The 13,110-nt window shown below is 36.5% G+C and overlaps 1 protein-coding gene across 7 annotated transcripts in view; it reads left to right on the top strand.

Annotated features, from left to right (window-relative positions):
- Positions 1 to 13,110, top strand: part of MME (membrane metalloendopeptidase) — a 108,695-nt gene that overhangs the window by 76,125 nt on the left and 19,460 nt on the right. For all 7 annotated transcript variants that reach the window (XM_005675416.3, XM_018048650.1, XM_013965601.2 and 4 more), the window contains 2 exons: positions 6,374 to 6,432; positions 12,824 to 12,943. In XM_005675416.3, the coding sequence (XP_005675473.1) occupies positions 6,374 to 6,432; positions 12,824 to 12,943 (179 nt within the window). The remainder of the gene's footprint in view (positions 1 to 6,373; positions 6,433 to 12,823; positions 12,944 to 13,110) is intronic.

Genomic DNA, 13,110 nt, shown 5'->3' with positions numbered 1-13,110 from the left:
CCCTCAACAGATGAATGGTTGGGAAAAAAAATATCTGTGTATACAGTGGAACATTACTCAGTATCTAAAAAGAAGGAAATTATGCAGTATGCGTTGATGAACTTAAGAAAATGTGCTATTTGAAATAAGCCCAGAAACATAAGTACTGCCTGATTCTACTTATATTCCACTTATAAACCTCAAACCCACTTGAGGTTTCTAAAATAGCCAAATTTCATAAAATCAAAGGAGGGAATCATTATTACCAAAAGCTGGGGGGAGAAGGAAATGAGTTATTAATCAACAGGCAAAAAATTTCCAGTTAAGCAAGATGAATAAGTTACAGCATTGTGCCCAGTGTCAACCATAATGTACTAGATGCTTAAAATATATTAACTGGGTAGATCTCGTGGTAAGTGTTATTGCCACAATTTAGAAAAAGGACAAAAGATGAAACATTGCTGCCTTCATGGAGTCACTATTTCATGAGCTACACAGACGATAGACTTGAAACGTTATGTCCTTGCTAAGGGGTATATAGGATGTAAGAGCTTTCAGTTCTTTCCTGAAAGATCACAAGATTATTCTCAGTCAGAAGAACAAATACCACAAGAAAATTCTAACAGAAAAAATCCACCCACCCCTATGTGTTCCAAATTGGGAATTTCTCTGAATGTGACATTTCGCTCGCATGAGTACACCTATCATGCATGTACACCCATATAGAGTTACTGAAGACTAAAGCGATTGGGCCTTGTTGCCAACTTATAACCATACACTACCGACTGATGACTTCTAGGAGGAAAATCAGTGATTTGGGGTTTGTTTTGTTTTTTTTTTTTTTGGTTGAAAGAGAAGTCAATTTTCTTATTGTGCTGTTAGAGTAGGAGCCTTGGCTCTCACCTCCGAGGGTCAGGTGAATCACTCAGAGTGCTTGTTAACAACTCTTAAAGGACCAGTTGATTGAGGCTCTTTGGTCCTATTGTGCTTTTGCCTTTGGATAAAATATTGCACTTTATGCAGCAGTGGAAAGAGCTTGTACTTTGGAACCAGGGGGCTGAGGTGGATGGTAGAGAGAGTGAGCAACCATGAGTTAAGATTCCTGCTCTGCCACTTATTAACTGTGTGAAGTTACGACAACCACCATGATACCTCTGAGCCTCAATGGTCCCTTTATAAACTGAGGATAATAGCATTTACTTTTGCTTTGTGAGGTCATTGTTGTGTATTGTGTATTGTGAGTGCCACATAACTTAGGTGTTCATTAAACAGTAGCCATCGTTATGACTGGGTCATGATGAGACTTCAGGGTGGTGTATAAGCCAGCATCCTAAAGCTTGTTAGGGTAAGGGGCAGCCCTAAATATAAAGTAATGTAAAAATGAGCACTGGGACTCTCCAATTCCAATGCAGGGGCCATGGTTTTGATCCCTGGTTGGGGGACTAAGATCCTAAGCACAGTATAGCCAAAAAATAAAATAAATCTTTAAAAAAGATTAAAAATGTGAACACCTTCATTTTTTTTTAATTTATTATTTATTTTTTTTTTAATTTTAAAATCTTTAATTCTTACATGCGTTCCCAAACATGAACCCCCCTCCCATCTCCCTCCCCACAACATCTCTCTGGGTCATCCCCATGCACCAGCCCCAAGCATGCTGCACCCTACGTCAGACATGGACTGGCGATTCAACTCCTACATGACAGTATACATGTTAGAGGTTAGCAAGGAAATGGTATTGATTTTTGTAATGAAATTTTATGCGTGGTACAGATCTACATGTTAGAAGTAGGGGATTGATTGGAAGATGAGGGTGTCATATTTCTCCATAGTTTATATATTCTTTTCCCAGTTGTATCACTAACTCTATAAATAAATTAGGAAAAAGAGTTTGATCTATGATGTACCTTAGTTTCTATACATGAAAATTGAGGTATCATCTATCTTATATGGGTGGTTTGAAAGATGAATGAAAATATATAGAAAACTTTGAAGTCTTGCTGAGGGGATATTAATAAATATAAAGAATTACAGTGGTAATTACCATTACAAATGAGAATTCTCCTTTCCAGAAGTATTTGAGGAAGACATAGAAAACCATTGTATTGTACTGCTGATTTCAAAGGAACTGCTTCAAAGCCACTAGATGCTGGGAAATTAAATGTTTTCAGGGAAAGAAGCAGTCATGATTTTGTTGTTTAAAGAAGTTTGTTTTAAAGTTACACACGAATAAGTGAAAGAAGTTTTATTCCATATGTCTTTGCAATCCAGTGGGTTTATTATATCCAAGAGGCTATAGGATCAGGCTGTAGACTTCTGTTTTCAGTCTTCTGGGTAAAACGATGTCCTGTGCTTTCATCTTATCACCACTTAGGTTCCTCAGGGTAATTAAGAGGTGGAAGAGAAACGCATCTGGTCTGCCTCTCCAGGAGATTTCAGTTGTATTTCCCAACTGCATTGTCAGTTCAGCTTTGAGGGCCCTGCTGCTTATAGTGACCCTTTGTTCTACTGTAAATGCCCCCAAACCAGAATAAGATTACCTGACAAGATTGTTTCTCAGAAATGGAAAGTAAAGTTTGCTTACTTCTTGCTTCCCCACCCTTCACTTTATACCACACATACCCATTCTTCTGCAACCAAATAGAGGAGGCAGGAAGAGAAGTCAAAAGAACAGAGTGATATGCACTCTCTCTCAGGTCCAATACTTGCTGTAGGAGATGCTAGTGTCTGGCCTCCAAAGTTTAAAGGTATCTTCAGATAACCTGCACTATCCATTTTGTTACTGGATGCTTCGTTCTCCCATTAGTTGAGCATTTTCTCTTTTCTGTGCTGCTATTCAGGGTCACATATGTCTGTTTTCCATAAATGAAAGCTTCTCTTGAAACTCTGAGGCTGCATCCAAATCAGAAGATCTTACAGTTTTTGTTATATCACCATTTACTTTAAAAACTATATTCTTTGTCCTTTAATTTAGCTTTTGTTGTAACATAGTGAGATATTTCATGATTGACCACAAATATTAGACATTGAGTCTGTAACTGCTATCATCAGTTTAAGATGAACTGATCCAATTACTGTACCTTAAGTTCTGGTCATTCCCAGGGACAAAGTGCCCTGTGCTTTTGGATCTGGATAATTACCCAGGGGTAGCCTGAGGATGCACGGTGAAAGGTCTCAAGGAAGAAAAGGCAAACACTACACACTTGTGCTCTGTGAAACTAACCACTATGATTCTAATTTTATGTGAGTATTTTGTGGTCATAAATAGCTACCTATTTTCTTGAAGGTATAATTCACAATGGACATTTTAATATGTAAAACTTTCCCTGCTAAGAAGTTACAAACATTGATCAAAGTGTAATTTTAAACAGAAGAGCAGGGAAAAAATCATTAAAACAACAGGTGGGACATTTATTTTTACAAAAAGCAATAAACATAGATGGATAATATAAACTCCATTCGCCTATGTCTGACTTTTGAGATCTGTTGCTATCTGCAACATCAGATTCCTGTATCTAGTTCTATTCCTCTCTAATATACTAATTTAAAACAGAAACATGTTGAATTGGCACCTTTTGTGTTTCATTATTAGTACTGTGCCTGAGTGCAAAACCAACAATTTGTATATTATCTGTGATTACCCACTAATGTCCATGCAGAGTATATTATCACTAAATCAGAAGTTCAGAACTGAACAACTGAGGCCTAGAAATATGTTAAAGTAATTTTTCAACAATTGAAATTCTAAGTATAAGCTATTTATGCATAAAATCTGTTATGTTGGCTATTATCAGTGAGGAAGAAATTTTCTTCTACCCTTCCAGGATCTTCTGGTTGGTCTATGAATTAAATTGACATGAGACAGATTAACAGGAGAAAAATCAAGGTTTAATACCATGTATACACAAGAGAGACCCAGGAAAACTGAGTAACTTGCCAAGAAGGCTGAACCCCTAACCCTAAATACCATCTTCAGCTAAAGACAAAAGAGGATGTTAGGAATAGTGGTTTGGGACCTCAAAGGGGAGGAAGGTAATTCACATGAAGATGGAAAATCAAATGTTCAGAAAACGCTTATTCAGTGCATCATGCTGTCACAATGGGATACAGAGTGGACTCTGATCTCTAGGCTCTGAATAGTTCCCCTACCACATCTGGCCCATATTCTCTGAAGATCCCTCTGGTGATGGCTCTTTTTCAGGAACAGGCCTCCTCTATCTAAATTTTTTAGGCAGTTATGGGGCAGGTCAAAGTTTCTTCCTAAGTCTTTTGGGAGATTTGTTTTCATCTCAAAATTATCTTCATCCCAAAGAGACTTTTTGGGGGTGGCAAGTTTTGCTGTCTTACACTTTCAGAATGTTGATGACAAGTCACCACAAGGAACAGTGTTTCTCCTCAGGAGTGGGATGAGCATGTTTCCTATTTTCTGCTCCTGCCAGATAGCCTTGAACCATATGTGACTCATGTGGTTCTGGTGAATTTATTTAAACATAGTCCTAATGCATCATTTTTCCTAATCATGAGTTTTATTTATATATTTTCTTTCATAATACTTTTGGGTCACACAAAATCAACTTTTTCTATGTAGCTTCTGATATCAAGATTTTAGTCTAACATCCCTGGGTTTACAAATACGTGTTTTTGTTGTGAGTCACTACAAAGCACGTGGGAAGCAAGTCAAGTTTAATTAAAATAAATAAAATTGTATGCTTATAATCATTAACCTGCAAGAAATTAAAATATTAATGACTCAGCTGTGGTGAAATTAGGGAGGACTGAAATATTGGTCATACCATCCTGTGTGAAAATGTTTTTCTCTGTTTGAAACAACAAAATCAAACTAAAGAAGAAACACATTGATTGACCATCCCCTGACCCAAACCCTCCATCTTCAAACTTATTTTCTTCCTAAAGAAAAATTCCCAGAAATTCTATCTGAATTGTTTTTATCTACAGAAACTCTATCTGGATATTTTTAAACACATATATCCTTCATATGAATGTCTTAGACTTATTATTGGAGGTAAAACTCATGCTTATTAGAATTTATCCAACAGTTGTTATATGTGACCCTGTCTGAGTTACTTTTAATAGATCAAAATAGGACTTACATCTGACATCCCAGTGTAGACTGAAATTTTAACTAAAATGCTGATTTGGGCAGCTGACTTTGGACTGCTTACCTTGCAAAGCAGGGTCTGGAAACAGTTCTGATTTAACCTCATTGTGCTAATTATTGTAAACTCGTTTCATGAGTAGGATAATAATTGTCACTTGAATTGTTGCCCTAAAAGTGGGGTAACTATGTGGCTGTTAGATAACAATATATGATTGTTTTGAGTGTGTGTATATGTGTGTGCTGACATTTAGGAAGGTATCGGAATTCAAGTAGTGTCAATTTTTCAATTGACACTTTCAATATAAGAATATGCGTCTATTAATGAGTATATAAGAATGCAGCCTATCAAGACAATATTACTCCTGTTGCACAAAAGTGCTTAACAGTGATTGTTGATATGCAATCTTCATAACATCTTTGCAGAAAGATATGGAAACACTGGCTCCATCCTTTACCTTACCGCTGCTCTCAGATTGTTGTTTGGGGAACTGGATTGTTGGTTTTTTCCACTCACTCTTGTATAAGTTATTTATGCTTCTTTATCATCTCCTCAACTAGGGTCTTCTGAAGTCAAGAATTGTATTTTATAAAATCCCTAGGTCCAATATAGAGCCTAATTCATGGCATATACAGACAGATTTATTTAAAAATCACCTGGATTTCATTTTGCAGTCATTATACAAAAATATACCTTTGCTCACTTACCTGTCATATTTTTTTTAAAAAAATTTAAGTGACAATAATCAGAGTAGGCTCACTACCCAAAGCTAAATACCTGTCAAGCGGATCTCTTAGTCCCCAAAAAGGCTCTTTGTAAACCAAGAATTTAAAAAGTTTAAATGTACTTTTAGCAACCTGAAATTTGCTGAATTGAAATTTTAGCATTATTTCTATATTCTGTCAACTGTTCCAGAATTGTTGGCATAGTCACCTAGTATCAGGAACACAGAACTAAATAAATTTCAATATAATTTTATTCCATTGCAGTTTCCAAAGAGATGTGTTAGAATGGGTTTTGCACTGTGAGATGCCGTCATTAAAAATTTATGCAAATTAAATAACAGATTGCAGACCTGTGTACAGTCTCATTTTTCAAGAAGTGGAAATATTTTTAAATGAATGCTCTCATCTAGTGAATTAATTTTAACTTGTTGATCATATTTCAAACAGAAAATTAAAATTCATCTTGGAATAGTGATAATGCTTTTATGGTGGTGAACAGATTGAATCAGATAATTTAGTATCTTTTGTAACAAGTTCTTATGTTTTCTATAGGTGGATAAGCGGAGCAGCTGTAGTCAATGCATTTTACTCTTCAGGCAGAAATCAGATAGGTAAGGTCTGTTCTTAAATAATTGTATAATATTTCTCTGTTGGTCCCACACTTTAGTGCTTTGCATGACCAATTTATTATATTCCCTATAAAAGCACTGTTGAGGCTGAGTTACTGATTTATTGAATATCCTCCTTGGAAGTAAATGTATTCATGTACCTCTTTTCACTATAATAGCAAAATTTAAATCAGTATAAGTCACATTAAGTGGTTTTGTTTCTTTTATAACATTCTCATTTATAGCTAAATGGTTTATCTTATTGCTAAGTACTTTTATTTCAAACTTCTTTTTTTAAAAATCCCCTTATATCTCCATAAAGTTATGTTAACTTTAGGACTTTCTAAGCATCAGCATCTTAAGTGGTTTAAGTTTCAAGAACCAAAGTTTCAGAAATCCAATTTTTTTCTCAGTTCTGTATGCAGGCATTGGTAGAGATGGTCCTGCTCTGTATCATTGTTTTCTCCTAGAAGGTTCCAAGAGAGAGGCTCAGAAAGTCGCAAAGTTGGTTTTACTAGGTTGAACCATGTGGAATTGTGTTTACTTAACCACTTTTGATCCCCCCAGAAATTTATGTTCACTAGTAGTAATATCACATAAATAAGCATAGAAATTAATACCTTAGTGAATAATACTATGAATAATGAAATAGCTTAATAAAACAAAGATATATTTTTTCTCTTCCTGGGAATACCTTAACATCTTGAAGCTCTCTCTTAAGTATCTTACAAATAGATACATTCCCCCTGCCCCAAGGGTTTTAGTATGAAGAAAGACAACCAACTGATTTAGTACTTCAGTGGAAGTATCCTAAACAGTATAGCCAGCTTCTCCAGGTTTGTTCAGTCCACCCCTTCACTTCTATGCGTAGTCAAAAATCAGGTGGGAAGGTAAAGTTTGATGATACTTCTTACCATTGCTTTTAAAAGTAGTCGGATACATCTCCCAGCTAGTAAAATGATTACCTGAACCTAGGTCAGAGCCTTTTTAATGATCAACTCAGAACCCATGCAGTCTATCCTTTGTAAAGTATTCCTAGAAACCATTCAGACCTTTTCCCGAAAGTTGCTTGGTCGCGTCCAACTGTTTGTAACCACATGGACTGTAGCCTGCCAGGCTCCTCTTTCCATGGAGTTCTCTAGGCAAGAGTACTGGAGTGGGTAGCTATTCCCTTTTCTAGGAGATTTTCCTGACCCAGAGATTGAACCCAGTTCTTCTGCCTTACAGGCAGATTCCTTACCATCTGAGCCACCAGGGAAACTCTTTATCATTAAAGACCTTTGCTTTTTCTCTGGAGAGCCTTTACTTTGGAGACCTCTTTGATATTCAGTAGATCTGTCGGTGTAAAGTCTAGTTCATTCTGCTGCTGCTGCTGCTGTTTAGTCACTAAGTCATGTCCAACCCTTTGCAACCTCATGGACTATAACCTGCCAGGCTCCTTTGTCCATGGGATTCTCCAGGCAAGAATACTGGAGTGGGTTGCCATTTCCTTCTCCAGGGGATCTTCCCAACCCAGGGATTGAACCCACATCTCCTGCTTGGCAGGTGGATTCTTCACTATTGAGCCATCTGGGAAGCTCCTCGTTCATTCAAGACTTAGACTAAATAGGATAATTGACTTTTAAAGGATTCCCAAGGCAAAGTGAGGCAGCCTCGACTTCAATTGTGCATTAGGGCAGACTAAAGGATACTGCTTTATATTAATCCAGCTCAGGATCCTATCAGACCTAGTGCTGAAGCACTCCCAAGAGACCACTCTGGCATGTTCATCCTCTCAATCCTCTAGAGCAATTCAAGACTCTAAATTACCCCTTGTTCCTGAAGCTGACTCAAAATTGGTCTGCCTCAGAGATTCCCTGAGCAGAGAAGACCTGGGTATGTTCTCATTTTGAATTTAATACCCTCAAACCAAACAAGCTACAGCAAAAGGAAAAAGAAGTTAAAAGTGGCCTGAAATCTCACAAAGCAGACAATTATCATCTGAATAATCAAGAATTGGCTGTAATAAGCATTCTTAGTGTATAAGAAAGACCTCTTAAAGATGCTTAATGTAAATTCCTTTGATGGAAATAAGAAATCTGAAAAATCGCTAACCTCTTTTCATATGCTTATCTGCTAATAACAGCGTTCAGAGAAAGGGAAAGTGTCATGCATGAGAATGCTTTGACGTGTGCATTTTCTCCTTGACAATCCATTTAAATCTCCAAAATGGGGATTGTCTTAACTAAAAACAATTGAAGATCCTGATCTCTCATTTTCTTCTTCATAAAAGTGTATTTGTGTGCCTATCCATGGCCATCCATACCTAGATATATGGCTTTTGCAACACTCTCTTAATGGATTTGATATCATGTGCATCACAGAATTAGAACTGGTATAGAATAACATGTCTCATAAATGACCCTCCCACCTTCACACAAATCCCCTAAACTATATCACATGAAATTTCTTGTGGGATTGATCTTTTTATGTTATGGTAAAAAAAGAACTTCTTTTATTATTATATAGGGAATTATTCATATTAATAATTTCTGCTTTTTAATTCAGTTCCCACCACTTTTTGTCATAACTCACACATGTAGGCTACATTCCAATTTTCATGCACCCTTGCCCCTTCTCAAAAACAAAAAGTCAGCTTTCAGGACAGGCAGGCATGCTGAAAGTGGTAAATTGACTTGTTCCTCTTCCTTGTATAATTGTACCATAGAGCTTTAGGGACCTTTCATGTCATTAGAAAAGCTGCACTTGAATGTTTTGTCAAGTGTTTCTCTGTAAGTTTCAGGCACTATCCAATCACCTTATTAAACTTTCAAGTCTTATCCAAGGAAATGACAAGTCATTTGAGAAGTCTTAACTACTGCTGCATTCTCCTTTTTCAATAACAACAAAATTCTTTTCCAATTTTAGGTAATTTATAAGTAATTTATAGTATATTCAGCCTGAGTGATCTGTGACTACCTTGACATAACTAAACTTTGTAAAATTGTCTTACTCATCCTTCAGTTCAGTTCAGTCGCTCAGTCGTGTCTGACTCTTTCCGACCCCATGAATCGCAGCACACCAGGCTTTCCTGTCCATCACCAACTCCCGGAGTTTACTCAAATTCATGTCCATCGAGTTGGTGATGCCATCCAGCCATCTCATCCTCTGTCGTCCCCTTCTCCTCCTGCCCCCAATCCCTCCCAGCATCAGAGTCTTTTCCAATGAGTCAACTCTTTGCATGAGGTGGCCAAAGTATTGGAGTTTCGCTTTAGCATCAGTCCTTCCAATGAACACCCAGGACTAATCTCCTTTAGAATTGACTGTTTGGATCTCCTTGCAGTCCAAGGGACTCTCAAGAGTCTTCTCCAACACCACAGTTCAAAAACATCAATTCTTCAGCCCTCAGCTTGCTTCACAGTCCAACTCTCACACCTATACATGACCTCTGGAAAAACCATAGCCTTGACTAGAGGGACCTTTGTTGGCAAAGTAACGTTTTTGCTTTTGAATATGCTATCTAGGTTGGTCATAACTTTCCTTCCAAGGAGTAAGCGTCTTTTAATTTCATGGCTGCAATCACCATCTGCAGTGATTTTGGAGCCCCCCAAAATAAAGTCTGACACTGTTTCCACTGTTTCCCCATCTATTTCCCATGAAGTGGTGGGATCAGATGCCATGATCTTCGTTTTCTGAATGTTGAGCTTTAAGCCAACTTTTTCACTCTCCTCTTTCAGTTTCATCAAGAGGTTTTTTAGCTCCTCTTCACTTTCTGCCATAAGAGTCGTGTCATTAGGATTCTTATTTTCAGACTTGAGAATTAAGAGTAAATTTTTCTGGACATGTTGCTATTTCATTTAATATAAAAGCAATGTTTAATTTTTCCACCAAAATTGATTTTATCTGATTGCACTCTTGAGCTTTATATCAAAGATTCTAAAATTGAGTTGCTTGCAGTCTTTAAAAAAATAAGCCAGGGAAGTGAGGGGATAGGCATGAGGAGAAACACTGTCTTTAGTTTCATGGACCAATGGAGTATTCAACTAACTAACTTGTTGACAATCATGAACATAAAAAATGCACAACTAAGCAGTTGGTAGTTATCAACAGTTGGGATGTCTACTAGTAACAATGATAAGACTAATCAGTAAAATCCTCATAAATATTTAGCTGACAGAGTAAAAGGAGAAATCATGATTTGCAAAGTTGAACTTGAAGACTAGTATTTAATATGAGCCGTAAAAATCTTATCACTTGCCTGAAAAAGTATATCAGGGTATAATTAAAGCAGCAGGATCTTTATAGTTAATGTTTAGTCTTAATATTGTGTTTCATAAGAGCATTTTATATAATGGATGGATTTTAATCAAAGTACATAGTGTGGGAGATAGTCCTCACTTTAAGTTAATAAAGTACTGCACATAATTTTTATATTTCAAGCTAAAAATAATTTCTTGGCACTGTTGATAGCTCAGGCAGCTACATGTGACGTATAATGTTCATCAGAATTCTCCAAGGACAAAAATTTTGTGTGTGTGTGTTTTTTTTTTTAACTTAGTCATTTTGATTGTTAAAACAATTTTCCAGATATTTTTTAAACATCTAAAGAGCACTTAAATTGCCCAGTGTATATCTTAAAGTCTTCTCTGTAAATAGCTCGTATTTATTCCTGAAACACTTACAGGTTAAGGTCATACTCACCCCAGCTGAATGACAAAAAAACGTTTGCTACTCTGTATTAACTAGGTCTTATATTTCTTAAAATAAGGGCCTTTCTTTAGTGCTCTTGATGTTCCATGCAGCAATAGCCCAGGCCTTTACATGTAGTAGATGTTGATACTAATGATTTTTTATTTTTGCTTACAGAACATAATGCTTCAGTGGATACTAGAATTTTACAATGTGAAAGATAAAATCTCGAAACTATGAATGTTATGAGGGAAGGGGAGGGCATAGGGGAGGTGGAGAAGTGGAACACCATAGAGACAAAGACCAGGAAGAATATGCTGCCTTTAGTTAGGGAACAATGATAAGCCATCCAAGGTGTTTTAGCAGGATAGTGATAATGACCACAGTGGCACTTTAGTTGGCAAGCAAGGTAGAGTAGATTTAGGATAGATTGAAATTTGGGGAGACTGGAAGAAGACCTAGGAAAGCCAATTAGGAAATTAAGTAAGTCTTCAGGAAAGAAATGAGAGTGTGAACTCAGAAGGTGGCCAGTAGGACTGATAGGAGGAGATAAACAGAAGAAATGCTGCTGGAAAGAAGGTACAGGACCTGATTTTTCCCTTACTAGATTATGTAAAGACTTTGTAAAAAGAAAGGAGACATGAAAGATAAACAGAAAAATGTTCACTTTGGGTGACTGAGACTCTTCACATGCTATTAGCAGAAATAATAAAAGTCAGATGGCTTAGAAGGGAAATGAGGAGTTTGATGTGTGACACATGAAATTTAAACAGTGTGAAATGTCTAAGTATAGAAAATTAGCTAGTTAAGACAGATTTCAGGGTAGATATAAAAATTACAATTCATTTATTTATAAGTCTTTAAGACACTGTAAGAAATTCACTCATTTCTTCATCAGTTATTGATTTATTACCTGTTATGTTCCAGGCACTATCCAATTTAAGGTGCTAGAGATAATTAAAAATTCAAATGGACTCAAAAACAAATAAACAAATACATGTACGTGCAAACAAACCTATGCTCTCAAAGAGCTAATACTTGAGGTGCTTTGAGGAAGACATGAAAAATGGACTAAACAACCATAAATAAATAAATAGTCACATGCCTTAATGAAAATTTAAAGAGGTTATGTGATTAAGGGTACTTTTTATTGTCTGTTTATTTACTAAGCTATTGTAGATGTATAAACTATTTGACATGTTAAAAACAATACTTCTGTCATTAACTATTTCTCCCAAATATTTGCAGTGGAGAAAAGACCTTCTGAATGAGATAATAATTTTCCCTTGCTCTAAATTCCTTATAGCATGAAAACAATCTTAACAGATGTTATACAGTCAGTTGTGATTATAAATCACAGATATGGTACATTCTGGGATAAACTCTTTACTGTCATCAACAATAAATGACCTGGGGACTTCCCTGGTGGCCCGGTGGTTAAGAATCTGCTCTTTCACTACAAGGAGCATGGGTTCAATCCCTGGTTGGGAAACTAAGATCCCTCTTGCCTTGGCGGTGCACCCAAAATAAATAAAATAAAATGTAAAGAAATAACAGCATCTTACCAATAGATGACCTGCATTTGTTTCTGTCACAGAAGACTTTTGTATGCAATTAAGTGAAACCGACATACTAGAAAGCAGCTTAGCAGGCGAACAGCCAATCCAATGCCTGTCATTACAGAACAAAACTACACTCAATCTTTAACCATCTTCTTTGCTTATAGTCTTCCCAGCCGGCATTCTGCAGCCACCCTTTTTCAGTGCCCAGCAGCCTAAGTCATTGAACTATGGGGGCATTGGCATGGTCATAGGACACGAAATCACCCACGGCTTCGATGACAATGGTAAAGTACAACTGATGCTTTTATTTGCCTGAGATATACCCTAGTAAACTTAATTAAGAGTTATAATAATGTATCAATATAAAACACATTTATTCATCAGTGTATCATTAGCCTAACAATCACTGCACTTTTAATGTTCCTTTTAAATTGTTGCTTTAGAAGATCAG

Source organism: Capra hircus, chromosome 1 (genome assembly GCF_001704415.2).
Source record: "Capra hircus breed San Clemente chromosome 1, ASM170441v1, whole genome shotgun sequence".
Classification (NCBI taxonomy): domain Eukaryota; kingdom Metazoa; phylum Chordata; class Mammalia; order Artiodactyla; family Bovidae; genus Capra; species Capra hircus.
Note: the sequence above shows the minus strand (reverse complement) of the source record. Positions and strands in the feature narration are given on the sequence as shown.